Genomic DNA, 14,198 nt, shown 5'->3' with positions numbered 1-14,198 from the left:
AGGACAGCAGCAGTGGGACCAGATGACCTCATCCATCTGCACCAGTGCAGCACTCGTCTGAGGAAGGAGTTACTGGCCTGCTTTCTACAGCACCACCACTGAAGAAGATCAGAAAATGAGACTGAAGACACCAACCCAGCCAAGGTCAAGTGGCACATGACCATTAGGGCTCCCATTCCTCAGTCTGAACAACTGACCTAATCAAGCAGCAGGACTCTACAAAACGGCTCCTTCCCATATCGGCACAGATCCAGAGTCCAGCAGCCTACAAAGGTGCCACATAGCTGACTTCTCCCCTGCAATCCTGGACCTGAAGTTACCGATCAGCCCCCCCAAAAGATAGGTACTGAACTATTAAGGTAATGTCAGAAAGAGCTCTTAAATAGCATTAGGAAGAATACTGGGTTTAAAATCTGGGAGACTGTAAGCTAAATACTGAGTCTGAAAACAACCACCCGTCTAGCTGCACCCTGACAGTGAGGGAAACATGCTCAACCCAGCAAGGAAATAACCCCCCCCCCAATCCATCTTTAGACATGGACAAAATAAAAAAAGGACAGAGATTTAGAGGCAGCATCACTAGAGCATGAAATTAAAAGAAAACGTTGCTCTTCTTCTTGAGAACCATTTCTGACTTGTGCCTTTAGATCTATTGTTTGCCACTATGATAACATACGAGAAATATGATCTTTCCTTGACACTAAAGAGCAGATCATCTTGTTCCTAATTATCCTCACTGTACAGGCCTGGGGGCTCAAGATGAGGATGTCTTCAGCAAAGAAACCCCACAAAAGCTCATAGTCAAAAAGACTGGTCTCTGAAATGTGAAAAATCCATAAAATTTAAGGTGGACAGAGTTGGGAGAATCTCAATAAGCAATCTCCCTACTGTCCATAAAACACAGACTACGGTTTCATGGGAGGCACAATGCAGCCATTTTTGATCTTCTTTACATAAGAACATCAGAGAAGCCAATGCTGGATCAGGCCGATGGCCCATCCAGTCCAACACTTTGTCACACAGTGGCCAAAAATACTGGGTGCCATCAGGAGGTCCAGCAGTGGGGCCAGGACACTAGAAGCCCTCCCACTGTTGCCCCCCCCCAAGCACCAAGAGTACAGTGCATCACTTGCCTCAGCCTGAGAGTTCCTATCTATAACTTGCGGGTAATAGCCACTGATGGACCTCTGCTCCATATGTTTAATTAATTCCCTCTTGAAGCCGTCCATGCTTGTAGCCACCGCCACCTCCTCTTTGTTCAATCTCATTTGCAGCCACATCTTTATTAAAAACCTCATTCATCTTTATTTATAATTAATTATTGTTTAGATTATGATTGTTACAGATTTTGGTTTAATGTTTTTTGGAAATGTTTATTATTGTTATGCCACTTTATGTGTATTGGTGGTACTACACAAATTTATTGGGGAGGTTTAGATATCAATTGTTTCTGTTTGATAATTCTGCATCCTCCGGGGTATTTCTTAGAATATAAGGGTGGGGTAGAAATCAGTTAACTAAATATTTTTCTCTGTTTTCATTATTCAAATGTTGTTCCACTTTGCCAGACCATTCTCATCAACTCTATACTAATTCTCCTCCCATTCTCCCTTACACTATAAAAAGACACTTTATCAGCCACAGCAGAGGAATTCCTCTTGCTAAATCATGATGTCCTCAATGCTTGTATTTTGTCTTCATCTTCTCTGACCTTGCTGTCAAATGCCTCATTCAGTCACCTTGTTCTAGTCTCCACCACTTCTTTGGATTCCAATATAGTTAGCTGACAACTTCTCTTCCTTTCTTTCGGAACAGTGATTTCCCAAGGATGTACAAAGGCTATCTTGCTTCTTTTTGTAAATGTTTCTCTCTTCCAGAACACTTTCTGCAAAACCAGGTATGCAAATTTTGCACTGGTGAGATTTCTGTGACTCCTAAATCACTACAGTTGCCAATTCCAAAGCACAGCACTGCTAATCATGAGCTAACGGTTTCTCACAAGTCATGCTGAATCACTGTTGAACAACCAGCTTCACTGCACAAGATCTTGTGCTTTCTTTTTTTAGTACATAGGGGTATTTGCAAACTTAATGCATGTTAAGTCCCTTTATTTCAGTAACAGTCTTTTCGCTTTAGGAGGAAAACAAATCACAGGTATTTGCAGTATCCTTAATAGCCAAGATGCTGGAAATGCCAACAAACCTTTCAAACTGTTCCATACCTACCGATGACTGTCAGATGAGTGCTAGCGGTAATGCTTGCGACTATGTTGGTAGCGACACATTCCCACTCTCCGTGGTCCTCCTTACTGAGAGATCGGAATTGCAGGCTGCCACTTGGAAGGGTGTTGTGCTTGCTTCTACTAGGCTTCCCTACCTTGGTCAAACAAAAGAGAAAGCACAGGGAAAGGAAGGGGGGAAAAACACAACTCAGAGGCATGTTGCAAGAGCACAGCCACAGGGTGACACACTCTAGAGATATTCCAGACCCTCCCTGCTGGGGCCACGTTGAGGAATCTAACAAAGGGTGACGCAAAATTGGTGACCCCGAGAGTCCAGCCATGGCCGCTTCCCCAGAGGTAGTCTGGATGGGTAAGGCAGGTGTGGAGAAAGTAGCAAGGAGCAGAACTGGTAGGCCAGAGAAACAAGAAAAGACCTGCAGAACAAAGTGTAGCAGAAACAAGCAAAGGGAGAGCAAGGGATGGAATCTGTGAGCTGCACACAGAAGTGCCTTATTGCGCAGATAAAGTCTGCAAACAGGAAGAGGAAGTTGTAAAAAGACAGGGAAGGGTGGGAGCCAATCACAACGTGAAAGGGATGGACAAGATAAAAAGCCCCTTAGTCTACGGGGCCTAAGGAAGCCTATGGCCATTAACATTAAAAAAGCAAAACCTGGACTCCTTGTGATATACTAAAGTGTGTTAAAACTTGCAAAGCCAGAATACATACTCAGGAGGGCTAAAGATTTAGGGCATAATCAGTTAGTCCAAATGATCCTTGGAATGCATTATTGCTTAAAAGCCTTAGAAGTGCTCTGCAGGGTCAGACCAAGGTCAACATGGTCCTGCATTCTTTGCAAAAATCCCAGCAAGCAAAAAGTGCCAGGTCTACATAAGAACATAGAACATAAGAGAAGTCAATGTTGGGTCAGGCCAATGGCCCATCCAGTCCAACATTCTGTCACACAGTGGCCAAAAATACCAGGTGCCATCAGGAGGTCCAGCAGTGGGGCCAGGACACTAGAAGCCCTCTACAGGAATGAGCCAGTGGTTCACTTGTGAAAAGCAGTCTTCCTTCCGCACACTCCAGCCTATGGTTTTCCAAAAGAGATGCAGAGCCCCCCCCCCCCGGCTCCAGTCCAATTGGGTTCCTAAAAGATCTGCAATCTGTGTGCAGAGGCAATTGATACTACTACTTAATAACAACAACTACTATTTAATGGCAAAGGGTGAGCATTCTCCAACATATATGTGAAGATTCAGGAAAACGCTTAGACCTTCAGGTGTACTGATTTTTTCAGATAAATGTGCCAGTAAGAGTAGAGTAAGCATTTGTTGCAATACCAGCAAATAGGGAAGAAATACCACTAATACCAGAACCAATTTCTGTCAGTGTACAAAGCCTTTAAAATTCTGCAGAACTCTTCATGAGACAGAAACTAGGTGAAGAGTCCTGTGTAACCTGAAAGACTGCATATTGACACCAGCAGGAAATGCCACAACAAAAGGTATAAACCTAATAAGAAGGATGAATGCCCTTGAAAAATTCAAGGGCATGCCCTTGAAAAATTGATCTTATATGACAAGTATAATTTACACATATCAATTACTCAATTCCTTAAGCCTTCACCATCAGAGAGTTGACAACTAGTCTGGGACCTGAAACACCTAAGGCACACATCATTAAATGCTTCTCTGCACAATACATTTTATGACTCCCAGCCCCAGAAATCCTGAGAATTGCAGTGCTGTGAAAGGGTTAAGAATCTCCAACGAACGATTTTAAGTTCACAAAACTACAATTACTAGGGCTCTTTTTAAAAGGGGTGTGGCAGCCATGATGGATGATTTAATTTCTCTTTCAGTAGAGGAGTTTTTAAATTAACAAACTGTGGCACAGATATTGCTTTCAGCCGCTAGATGGAAGTATGGTCCCATGAATTTTGTCTGCAATTGCCATGACATCACTCTGGCTGCATGATGAGGCAATCACCCAGGGCTTCTTTGGGGATTCAGGTTTTTCCATTCTACTAGATGATCCTGCACAGGGCTGCCAGTTGCTTGGGACAGTATTTTTCTGTAGCAGCAGATGAAGCATTTTTTTTTTAAATCCCCTTTCCCTTTTGCACTATGGCAAATAAAAAGAAGAAAGGACAGATGTTATGAGAGATGTATGGATGGAGTAAGCTAGTAGGCAAGGGATCCCAGAGGACTTGGGTAAAAGAGGAGTCCTGCAGGCCCAGGGCTAGATACAGTGTATGACTGGATTCTGGAGAGGATAGACGACTGGGGATCCTGGAGGGGATCAAGGGAGCAAAGCAAGCTGGGGACCACAGCAGGCAGTGAACACAGCTGTGGGAAAGATGTGTGTATAGCAGAGAGGGAATATGCCTCAACAGGACATGAAAGCAGTCATTGGCCCCGTTCATACGCAGCGATTTGGGCCAGTTGCGGGCCAGTTTGGGGGCGGATCAAAGCAGCGCGATCACACCACAACATCTGGGAAGCGTTCTGCTTCCGCCCCCAAACTGGCCCTTTCCGAGAAAACGCGCCTCAAGTTGACACCACCTACCTCGGTGGTTCAACTCCTTGGCGCGCTTCAGGCCGGGCGTTTGATCGCCAGCGCTCCCTTGCGCCGGCTCAACCCCGGCCTGGAGCCGAACTGCGCATGCTCGGGCATGCGCAGTTCAGCCGGCTCCCGTTCGGGACGTGTTTTCTCCCCGGCGTTTGATCGCGCCGGGGAGAAAAGGCGGCGCGGCCGGGGGATCTGTGTGATCCCGCCGCGCCGTGTCAACGTTGGCGCGGCTTTTAAAAGCCGCGCTTTAAAGAGGCTTTTCCCTGCCGTGTGGCAGGGGCCATTACGACTCAAGCTCAAAGCTTGTCCTGACCAGGGGCAGGGGGGATATCAGGTAAGGATACCAATTTGATGCCATCACCTAGCTGTGGTCAAAGAAAATAAATATAGGGAAATCAGTTAGATTAAGAAGCCTCTTTAGGCTGATACATTAGAACAGCTCATGTGATAGTGCCTGGCTCCTGTAAGGACTTCTGCTTTCTCCCTGGAATGAGCCAGGAGCCTCAGGCCTGATTTACACATGCCACCAAATAAGCTGAAAATGAAGGGGTAGAATGAACTGTCCCCAGTTCAGACTGCCAGTGGTGGATTTCAGTTCTGAACATCCTTTTTCATAAAAATCCCCATGCCAAACAGAAATCTAGGCGATCAAGGTTTTGCCTCCCCTCGTTGCTCACTGTGCTGGTTTTCCGCCTGCAGAGAGGCATTAAACACCTCCCCATGCCAACTTAATGTCTGAACAGGTGCAATAACAGAGGGGCAGTCTCACTATGGTAAGGAAGGTCCCATGAATGGAAATTCTGGAAATGCCAGGCCCCTGAGGATTCCTGATTTCAGTCTCACACTTGAGAACCAGCATGGTATAATAGACAGTCAGTAGCTGGCAAATAGAAGGGGAAGCCGTGGAAGTAGTGACAGACTTCACGTTCCTGGGATCCCAGATCACCGCAGACTGTGACTGCAGCCATGAAATTAAAAGACGCCTGCTCCTTGGGAGGAAAGTGATGGCGAACCTAAACAGCATGAGAAAAAGTAGATTCATCACCCTGCCAACAAAACTCCGCATGGTCAAAGCAATGGTATTCCCAGTAGTCATGTATGGCTGCGAGAGTTGGACTATAAGGAAGGCCAAGCGCCGAAGAATAGATGCTTTTGAACTATGGTGCTGGAGGAGACTCTTGAGAGTCCCTTGGACTGCAAGAAGATCAAATCAGTCAATCCTAAAAGAAATCAACCCTGACTGTTCCCTGGAAGGCCAGATAATGAAACTGAAGCTCAAATACTTTGGCCACCCAATGAGAAGGGGGCACTCACTGGAGAAGACCCTGATGCTGGGAAAGATTGAAGGTCAAAGAAGACGGGGACGGCAAAGGATGAGATGGTTAGACAGTGTCATCGATGCAACGAACATGAAGTTGAGCCAACTTCAGAGGACGGCGGAAGACCGGAAGGCCTGGCGAGAGTTCGTCCATGGGGTCGCGAAGAGTCGGACTCGACTGTGCGACTGAACAACAACAACAGCTGAATTTGGCCCTGGAAACATGAGTTCAAACTCTGGCTTGACCACAAAGCTCACTGGCAACCTTTGGTCTAAATATTAGGTCATCCAGCCAAGCCTCTCTCCCAGGGTAGATAAAATAAAGGGAGATCCAATGTATGAGCTCCCAAGAGAGTTGTCAGATTATAAATCTAATAAATGCATTACATTATTTGGGTAATCCACAGTTGCTAAAATGTGTTGACTGCTGCAGATGAAAGGGTACACAGTTACCAGATAGCATTTAACTGCTACCATCATTAGTATTTGCCAAGCGGGATGGATGTAAACATCGCCACTAAGAAAGGGCCACCCCACGAGAACACTGCAAGTTTCCCCACTGTTGCTAGAAGTGGCATGCAGAGAAACACAAGCAGAGTGATTGCGTCCCAGCAAAGCAGGAAAAGTAGTCTATAACAGAGGAACCAAACAGAAGTCTTCTGCCACATTAAAGACAAACACATTTTTATTTCACCATAAACTTTCAGGGACTAGAGCACACCTTTTCGGATGATCAAGGGGCACTTTCCACATGAGGAAAGTGAGACTTTAGAGTTCAGGAAAAAAATATCTGGAAAGAGGGGACAGATGTTTTTAATGGTCTGGAGAAAGTGAATAGAAAGAACTTTTTCAACTGATAAGTAGTAGATTTAAACAAAGGAAAATACTCTTTCATACAATGGAATTACTTCTGGAACTCATTTATGCAATGGCCACTGGCTTAGATAACTTTAAAATATCTTAGAAAAAATTATGGAAGAGTGGTTCATCAATGGTGATCAGTCATGGTTACATGGAACCTCCACACTCAGAGGCAGCATACCTTGGAATACCAGTTGCTGGATATTACATAGTGTGGGTGAGGGCTGTTGCCTTCATACCCTGCTTGTGTGCTTTCCAGGATTATTTGAGTGACTACTGTAGGAAAGGATTCTGGACTAGATGGATCTTTGGTCTGACCCAACAGGACTCTTTTATGCTCTATGATGGGGAAACACAAACCATGACAGTGGGACACAGGAAGGTAAGTTCACGAAGACACCATGGAGGGGGAGGAAAAGACTTTGAAGCCCCTCCCCTCAATTAACAATGATCTCCTGCTTTAGTAACACATCATAGTCTGCATACCAAAAAAAATCAATGGACTTCACTATCTCAGCATTCTTTTACAAAAAAAAGTTAGTCGGTCCTGCACACTGAGCAGGTGGTGACGGAAGCAGTGGGGAAAGAAGCCTGAGAGGGGAAGGGCCTGCAGTCGATACTGGCACAGAGCGGCAAGACAAGGGGGTGGGGAGCGGCTCATTTTGCAGATGCTGCTGCTAAGGGTTTTGCCGTTCTAATGCTTTCTTGCAAGGAGCTGGCTTTCCCCCACCCACCTGCGGGACGGGGCGGCAGTGGTACAGCCCGAAGCAAAGCAGCTGCACCTGCAATTTGCTCTTACCGGGACAGAGTGTGGCTTCTCTGTCTGCAATATTCATCAAAAGCCAAAGGCACTGCAGATTTTTCTGGCAGGCCGGGTACCTTTCTCCAGGCGATGACAGGAAAAGGGTCTCCTGCAGCAGCACAGGGTATCAACAGCTCCCTCCCTGCCTCTTGTCTGTATTCCCAGCCTGGTAGCACCGTGAAATAGGGCGGGTCCTGCAGCATGGATGGTGGGAGAAGAGAAGGGGGGGGAATAGATCCATCAAGCTATTCTCAGCCAGCCTGCAACCAAATGGGCTCTGAACAGGGCTGCTGACTGATTAGGGAACTTTTAGCCAATTAAACATCTAGTTTTCAGTGCAGTCATTAACAGATGACACTTTAAATGCATACAAGTATCTTCCTGCAAATTCACAAACATTATGTGAGATATTTTCTTCGAATCCAGTTCCCCTTCACCATCTCACAGACACTTGCTCGCATGAACTTGCTTACATACCACAACTTGCACAACACTCTCAGACATTATTGGTATTTTTTTGTATTTCTTTGTATGTGCATGTGTGAGTGTGTGCGCGTGTTTGCACCTGGAAGTCATGGTGACCTCTGGTGACTGACCCCTACTGGGGGCCTGGAGAATATTCAGAGAGATGGCTGAATAAAGCCTGCCCCCACCTCCCACCTCTGGTATTCCAAGGAGGTCTCCCATCCAAGTACTTGCCAGAGTCGACCCTGTTTAGCTTCTGAGGTCTGATGAGATCAGGCTTGCCTGGCCTATCCAGGTCAGGGCCACTCTCAGACATTATTATAAAGGGAACAGAGCTGCAGTAAAACGGAATTGTTCAGAAGGACAAAGGGACAAAAGCTGTAGTTCATGGCTTTCTTGTATGCACTTCTAGTTTTTACTGCATTGTTTCCTAATTCCTGTAATCCATTTTTTTGCATTATTGCATAATTTTCTAACTTTCTATTCCTGTCTTATTACTAAGTTTATTGTGTATCTCATACTGTTTCTATTGTATAAAAATCACAGAATCATAAAATCTCACAGAGTTGGAAGGGGCCATCTAGTCCAGCCTCCTGCTCAGTGCAGGATCAGCCTAGAGCAGGGGTGTCAAACATAAGGCCCGAGGGCTGGAACTGGACCGTCCAGGGCTCTTATGCGGTCAGCGGGCAACTAGTGCAAGGGAGGGAACAGGAGACTGCTCAGGGGGAAGTGGGCAGAGCCACTCCAATTGTGGATTCAGCATGGCGGAACAACCTCGTCTACAACAGACAAGAAGTGTGGGAGCATCTGCCCAGTGCTACACCACTGGCTCTCCAGTCCGCCCATATGGGTTTTCCTTCACACACCCCTCCCAGCCCATGAGGCCTTGCAGTGAGGATACAACAACTTGGAGTTTACCAGCTACTGTCCTTTATACAGTATATATCTCTGGTACCTGGCATTACGTTTTATGGCACACATGATCTGACCCAACAAAGTGACATTTATGTCAGATCCGGCCCTTGTAATAAATGAGTTCGACAGCTCTGGCCCAGAGCATCCCTGACAAGTGTTTGTCCAGCTGCTGCTTAAAGACTGACAGAGAGGGGGAGTTCACCACCTCCCTAGGCAGCTGATTCCACTGTCACACAACTCTTACTGTCAAATAGTTTTTCCTGATATCCAGCTGGTACCTTTCCGCCCTTAATTTAAACCCATTCTTGTGAGTCCTATCCTCTGCTGCCAAGAGGAACAGCTTCCTGCCCGCCCTTAATTTAAACCCATTCTTGTGAGTCCTATCCTCTGCTGCCAAGAGGAACAGTTCTATCCTCTGCTGCCAAGAGGAACAGCTCCCTGCCCTCCTCTCAGTGCTCTTTTCCAGACTGAACATTCCCAAGTCCCTCAGCCTTTCCTCGTAGGGCTTGGTCTCCAGGCCCCTGCATCCTCTTCCTACTGCACTGCTTGAATCTCAGCAAGGAAGGCAGGCTAGAAAGTAGATAAATATATAAAGAAATACATGCATGCCCCATTTTCAACATTCGACCAAGATGACAGTGGTTCTAATTACAGCCATCTCCACTGAATATATCCCCCAATGACTGCACACAGTCCCTCCTCTTGCTAGACATTTTTATTGCCTTTTTATGCTTTTCAGAATTTGGGATGCTTACCTCAGCAGCAGAGCCAATTAGCTAGAAAGGACACAAATCCATCAAATGAAATCAGAGCACTCAGAACCAATGGCTATGGAGGTTCCCATAAACCAGTATTTTCTGCAAGTTCTGCTTTTTCTTCTTATTTATGTATTTATTTATTTATTGCATTTATATCCCGCCGTATCCCATGATGGGCTCAGGGGGGCTCACAACAGAGATAAAACAATAGATATACAATTAAAACCAATTAATAAAAACAAGATGACAGCAAAAAATAACATCAGCCCAGGGCAGCCTAACATACTTCCGGTTAGGTGTCAGTAGGATAGTAGGCATCTGTAGACAGGGGAGGCCAAGATGGTAAAAACATTTGCCACCTCAACCAAAGGCCTGGCGGAACAGCTCCACTTTACAGGCCCTGTGGAACTGTAGCAAGTCCCACAGACCCTGATCTCAGTTGGGAGCATGTTCCACCAGGTGTGGGCCAAGAAGAAGAAGAGAGTGGATTTATCCTAAAAAGGTCAACGCTTGGATCCCAACCAACTGCAGCTGCACGTTGGGTTCAACAAGTGCCGAAAACACCATAGAGCACACAGCATCTTTAGAGCAAAGCAGGGGACTCTTATCTTCTTCCTCATGACCCCACTTTTGCCGCAGCTCCAGGAAACCAAGCAGCACCTCCAAGATTGTCCTATGCTGGCTACTCATGCACTTGCTTCCTTGCCCACCCCAGTGGTGATCCCCTACAAGCCACGGGTGATCCGGGCACTGGCTAAACCTTTGGATGACAAGAAGCGGCTGGTACGGAAAGAAGCTGTGACAGCACGAGGAGAATGGTTTCTTCTCGGGACCCCTGGCAGGTGAAGGCTTGCACTGCCGATCCTGACTGACAATCTGACCTGTCCCCTCTCCCTCTGTTAAGGCATTGGCTTTGATGGCAGTGGGGGGGGCTAGCTTTCTCTGCAAAGCAGCGAAACCTCTTAAGGAGGAAGACTCTCCCTTTTGTGGCCTGGCAGAGTATGAATTGCAACATGCGCGTCCAGTAGGATGGAGCAGCTAGCCACAGTTCCTGCTGCAGGGCAGTAGTATGCGGAGGCACAAAGACCCAACAGGGTGCAGTGTGTGGGGGGCCAGAAGAATAAATACACCTGTTTGCTAAAAAAAAAAAAAGAGAGTGGATTTATACCCCACCCTTCACTACCCAAAGGTGTCTCAGAGAGGCTTACAAACTCCTTTCCCTTCCCCTCCCCACAACAGACACCCTGTGAGGTAGGTGGGGCTGAGAGAGCTCTTGACAGAAACTGCTCTTTTTCAAGAACAGCTGTGCCAGAACTATGGCTTGCCCAAGGTCATCCAGCAGCTGGAAGTGGAGGAGTGGGGAATCAAACCCGGTTCTCCCAGATTAGAGGCCACACACTTAACCACTACACCAAACTGGCCAAGGCAGAGAAGGCCCTAGCCCTGGTTGAGGCTAAGCGGACGTCCTAAGGGCCAGGGACTACTAGTAGGTGTTGTTCAGTGGAGCACAAGGCTCTCTAGAGCATATATGGGGAGAGACAGCCCCAAAGGTATGCTGGTCCCCGGCCGCGTAGGGCTTTAAGTTGAGTTGATCTGATTTGAGAACCAAAGATATACACTATATCCCTGGGACTCCTCGCAATACGTAAGCCTTTCTGCCTTAGCAACTGACACTTCGCTGAAAGTTCCATATGAGATTTATATGCTGTTTCTAAGATGTTCAGAATAGCCATACATCAGTAGGTGAGATACCTTCAGTACCAGTCGGGCAGGGGGGGACTGGCCCATTGTACCCAGGGCATTATAAGGCACGCAGGTGTATGTGCCGAGAGCTTCTTCTGTTGCCTCTTCTATTCGAATTGAACCATCTTCCATCAGGCTCCAGCCAGAAAACTGCAAAAGCAAGAGAGGAGATGAGAGACAAGGCTTGCCAATCCCAGGTCCTGGAGATTTAGGGATGCCACCTCAAAAGGGAAGGATTTGGATAGGGGAAGGTCCTTAGCAGGGTATAATGCCATACAGTCTACTTTCCAAAGTAGACATTTTCTCCAAGGAACTGGAGAAAATTGTAATTCTGGGGATCTCCAGGCCCCATCTGGAGATTAGTAACCCTAGATTAAAGCACGGGATTTCTTTGTATAATTTCCCCACTGGGGCCCTCACAAAGCTGCTATTTCCAAGTCTGGAGAAACGTAAGGCGCTCTGTATGTCACCTGTATCTTTCAAGTAGCAGCTCATCAAGGCCTGCTCCAGATTGGGGAAACAGTGCAGAAGGGAATGGTTAAACCATGGCCCCAGTCTGAACTGGATCCATAATCAGCTGTGATTTACCAAGAAAAAACGAATGGGGGCTCCAAACCCAGAATCTCCCAGAGGATTGTCTAATTTGGCCCTTCGAACAACAAGTGTATTTGTGCCAAAGTCTGCAGTATCCTTGCTCTGGATCGTGTGCATGTACTGGATAGTACAGCAGTTGTTGTGTGGGCCAGACTATATGGACTGATGGGGATCTGTGATGAGATCCTGAGGCACCACTAATTTGCCTGGCCCAACTGTCTTCTTTTCTGACTGGGCTGCCAGGAGAGTTCTGATGCTGCCAAGGCAATTAAAGGTCCAGTGATGTCTCAGTTTTTTCCCCAATCAGTGGAAATACTTGACTGTCTGGGTCAATACTGGACAACTGGCAACCCTGTGAGAGACACCATACTTCTAGGATGAGCTTCACATGTTCAATATACATAGCTGCCTTCCCCCCTCCCCCCCGGCTAATTACCTGATTTAGCTGCAGGCGTCTGTTTAAATGACTGTTTTTCTGGCCTGGAGTTTTTAATGTGCCTTTGTTTCTCCCCTTGCCATCAACTCGCATCGCAAATATACTTTCTTGTAATACAGTTAATAGGTCAAAAGATGCTGCACAGTTCTGTTTGTACAGCAAACACTATAGCTGCACCTATTGTCTAAGGGAAGGATTATGCATAGTTCCATGCTTTCCATGACACGGCTGCTTTTATTTTGTACAGAGAGAGAGAGAGAGATGATAAGCCGCTACGTCTGCAGTTTTAAACATAAGACCAGTCAATAGGATGGTGTTTTCTTAATTTTTCTCTTTTTGCGGTTTTCTGCTGAAAATCACCCTACCCCACTGCTTTTACTTTGTAAGGGAAGACATTTAGAAGAAAAACAAGAATTACCTTGAAGTATGGTAGGAGGCATTATCCCCAGCATGGGTTTCAGTACAAGAATGATCAATGGTCCCTGTGAAATACTTACAAAGAAATCCCATACAGATCTCTCCCTGTATAAACTTGCCTTACTGCCAAGGCATGAGTGAGCAGCAGATACTGAATCTGGGACAGAAGAGATATAAGGTGGAGAGACAAGCAATGTGCCCTGACCCTGATCCCACTAAAAGAGGAAACTTATGGTAGAAACCAGACATATCAGCAGAGAAGTCCCTTGCTTTTAATAGCAATTGACTGAAACACTCCCCCTATACATACTTCCAGATCAGGCTGTTTCAGTGGTCTGAATCACAAAGGGATTCTGCAGTTGTGTTTCCTTTAATGTACCACTTTTGTCTCTCTCTTGTCCCCAACTCAAGAGGACCTGTATCTGAAAATTAGCCACAACTTCCTAACAAAACACATCAGATAATAGGGACAAGGTTTCTCAACCCAAACTGAGACCAGAAACTCAGATATCCGTATTTATTATTTTCACAGTGGAACACATCATATTTAACCAAGTTCGGGTTCCCAGATCAGTATAGATATCCTCTGTGTTCATGTTCAGAGACTATGGACACAATGAGGGGTTCCATCACACAACAAGAGTTTGAATACTCAAAGCAAAGCCTAGGAATGCCCTCCAAATGCACGAGGCTTCTCTATGCATTCCTGAAACAAACTACAGAATCCACTCCAGTTTGTGGCAGAATGGAACCAACCTATTCTAGAATCCACCAAAACCTTCAGGAGCTTACAAAAGCTTTTTGAGTCATCCCTGATTGGAAATGCTGCAACTGTTCCCCCAAATCTATATTCCATCTTTGTTTTATGGGTGACCTTGGATTGCTAGGTGACCTTGGGTCAGTCACACACTCTCAGCCGAACCTATCTCACAGGGTTGTTTTGAGGATAAAATTGAGGTGTGAATGATATAAGCAACTTTGGGTCCCCACTGAGGGAAAAGGTGTTGTATAAATGAAGTTAAGTAAGTAAATTCTTATGAGTTTTTATTCTACCTCAGTTTTGTCACTGTCATTGATGATTGTTTTGTTTTTTATA

At 46.0% G+C, this 14,198-nt stretch overlaps 1 protein-coding gene across 1 annotated transcript in view; it reads right to left on the bottom strand.

Annotated features, from left to right (window-relative positions):
• The window catches only part of LOC107118399 (protein turtle homolog B-like), a gene marked incomplete at its 5' end in the record, with an annotated part of 109,212 nt that overhangs the window by 44,701 nt on the left and 50,313 nt on the right, over positions 1-14,198 (bottom strand). Inside the window, 3 exons of the mRNA XM_015420727.1 lie at positions 2,226-2,376; positions 7,852-7,968; positions 11,665-11,805. Coding sequence (XP_015276213.1) covers positions 2,226-2,376; positions 7,852-7,968; positions 11,665-11,805 — 409 coding nt within the window. The remainder of the gene's footprint in view (positions 1-2,225; positions 2,377-7,851; positions 7,969-11,664; positions 11,806-14,198) is intronic.

The sequence above is a fragment of the Gekko japonicus genome, unplaced genomic scaffold (assembly GCF_001447785.1).
Source record: "Gekko japonicus isolate JY-2015 unplaced genomic scaffold, Gekko_japonicus_V1.1 scaffold1438, whole genome shotgun sequence".
NCBI classification, from domain to species: domain Eukaryota; kingdom Metazoa; phylum Chordata; class Lepidosauria; order Squamata; family Gekkonidae; genus Gekko; species Gekko japonicus.
Note: the sequence above shows the minus strand (reverse complement) of the source record. Positions and strands in the feature narration are given on the sequence as shown.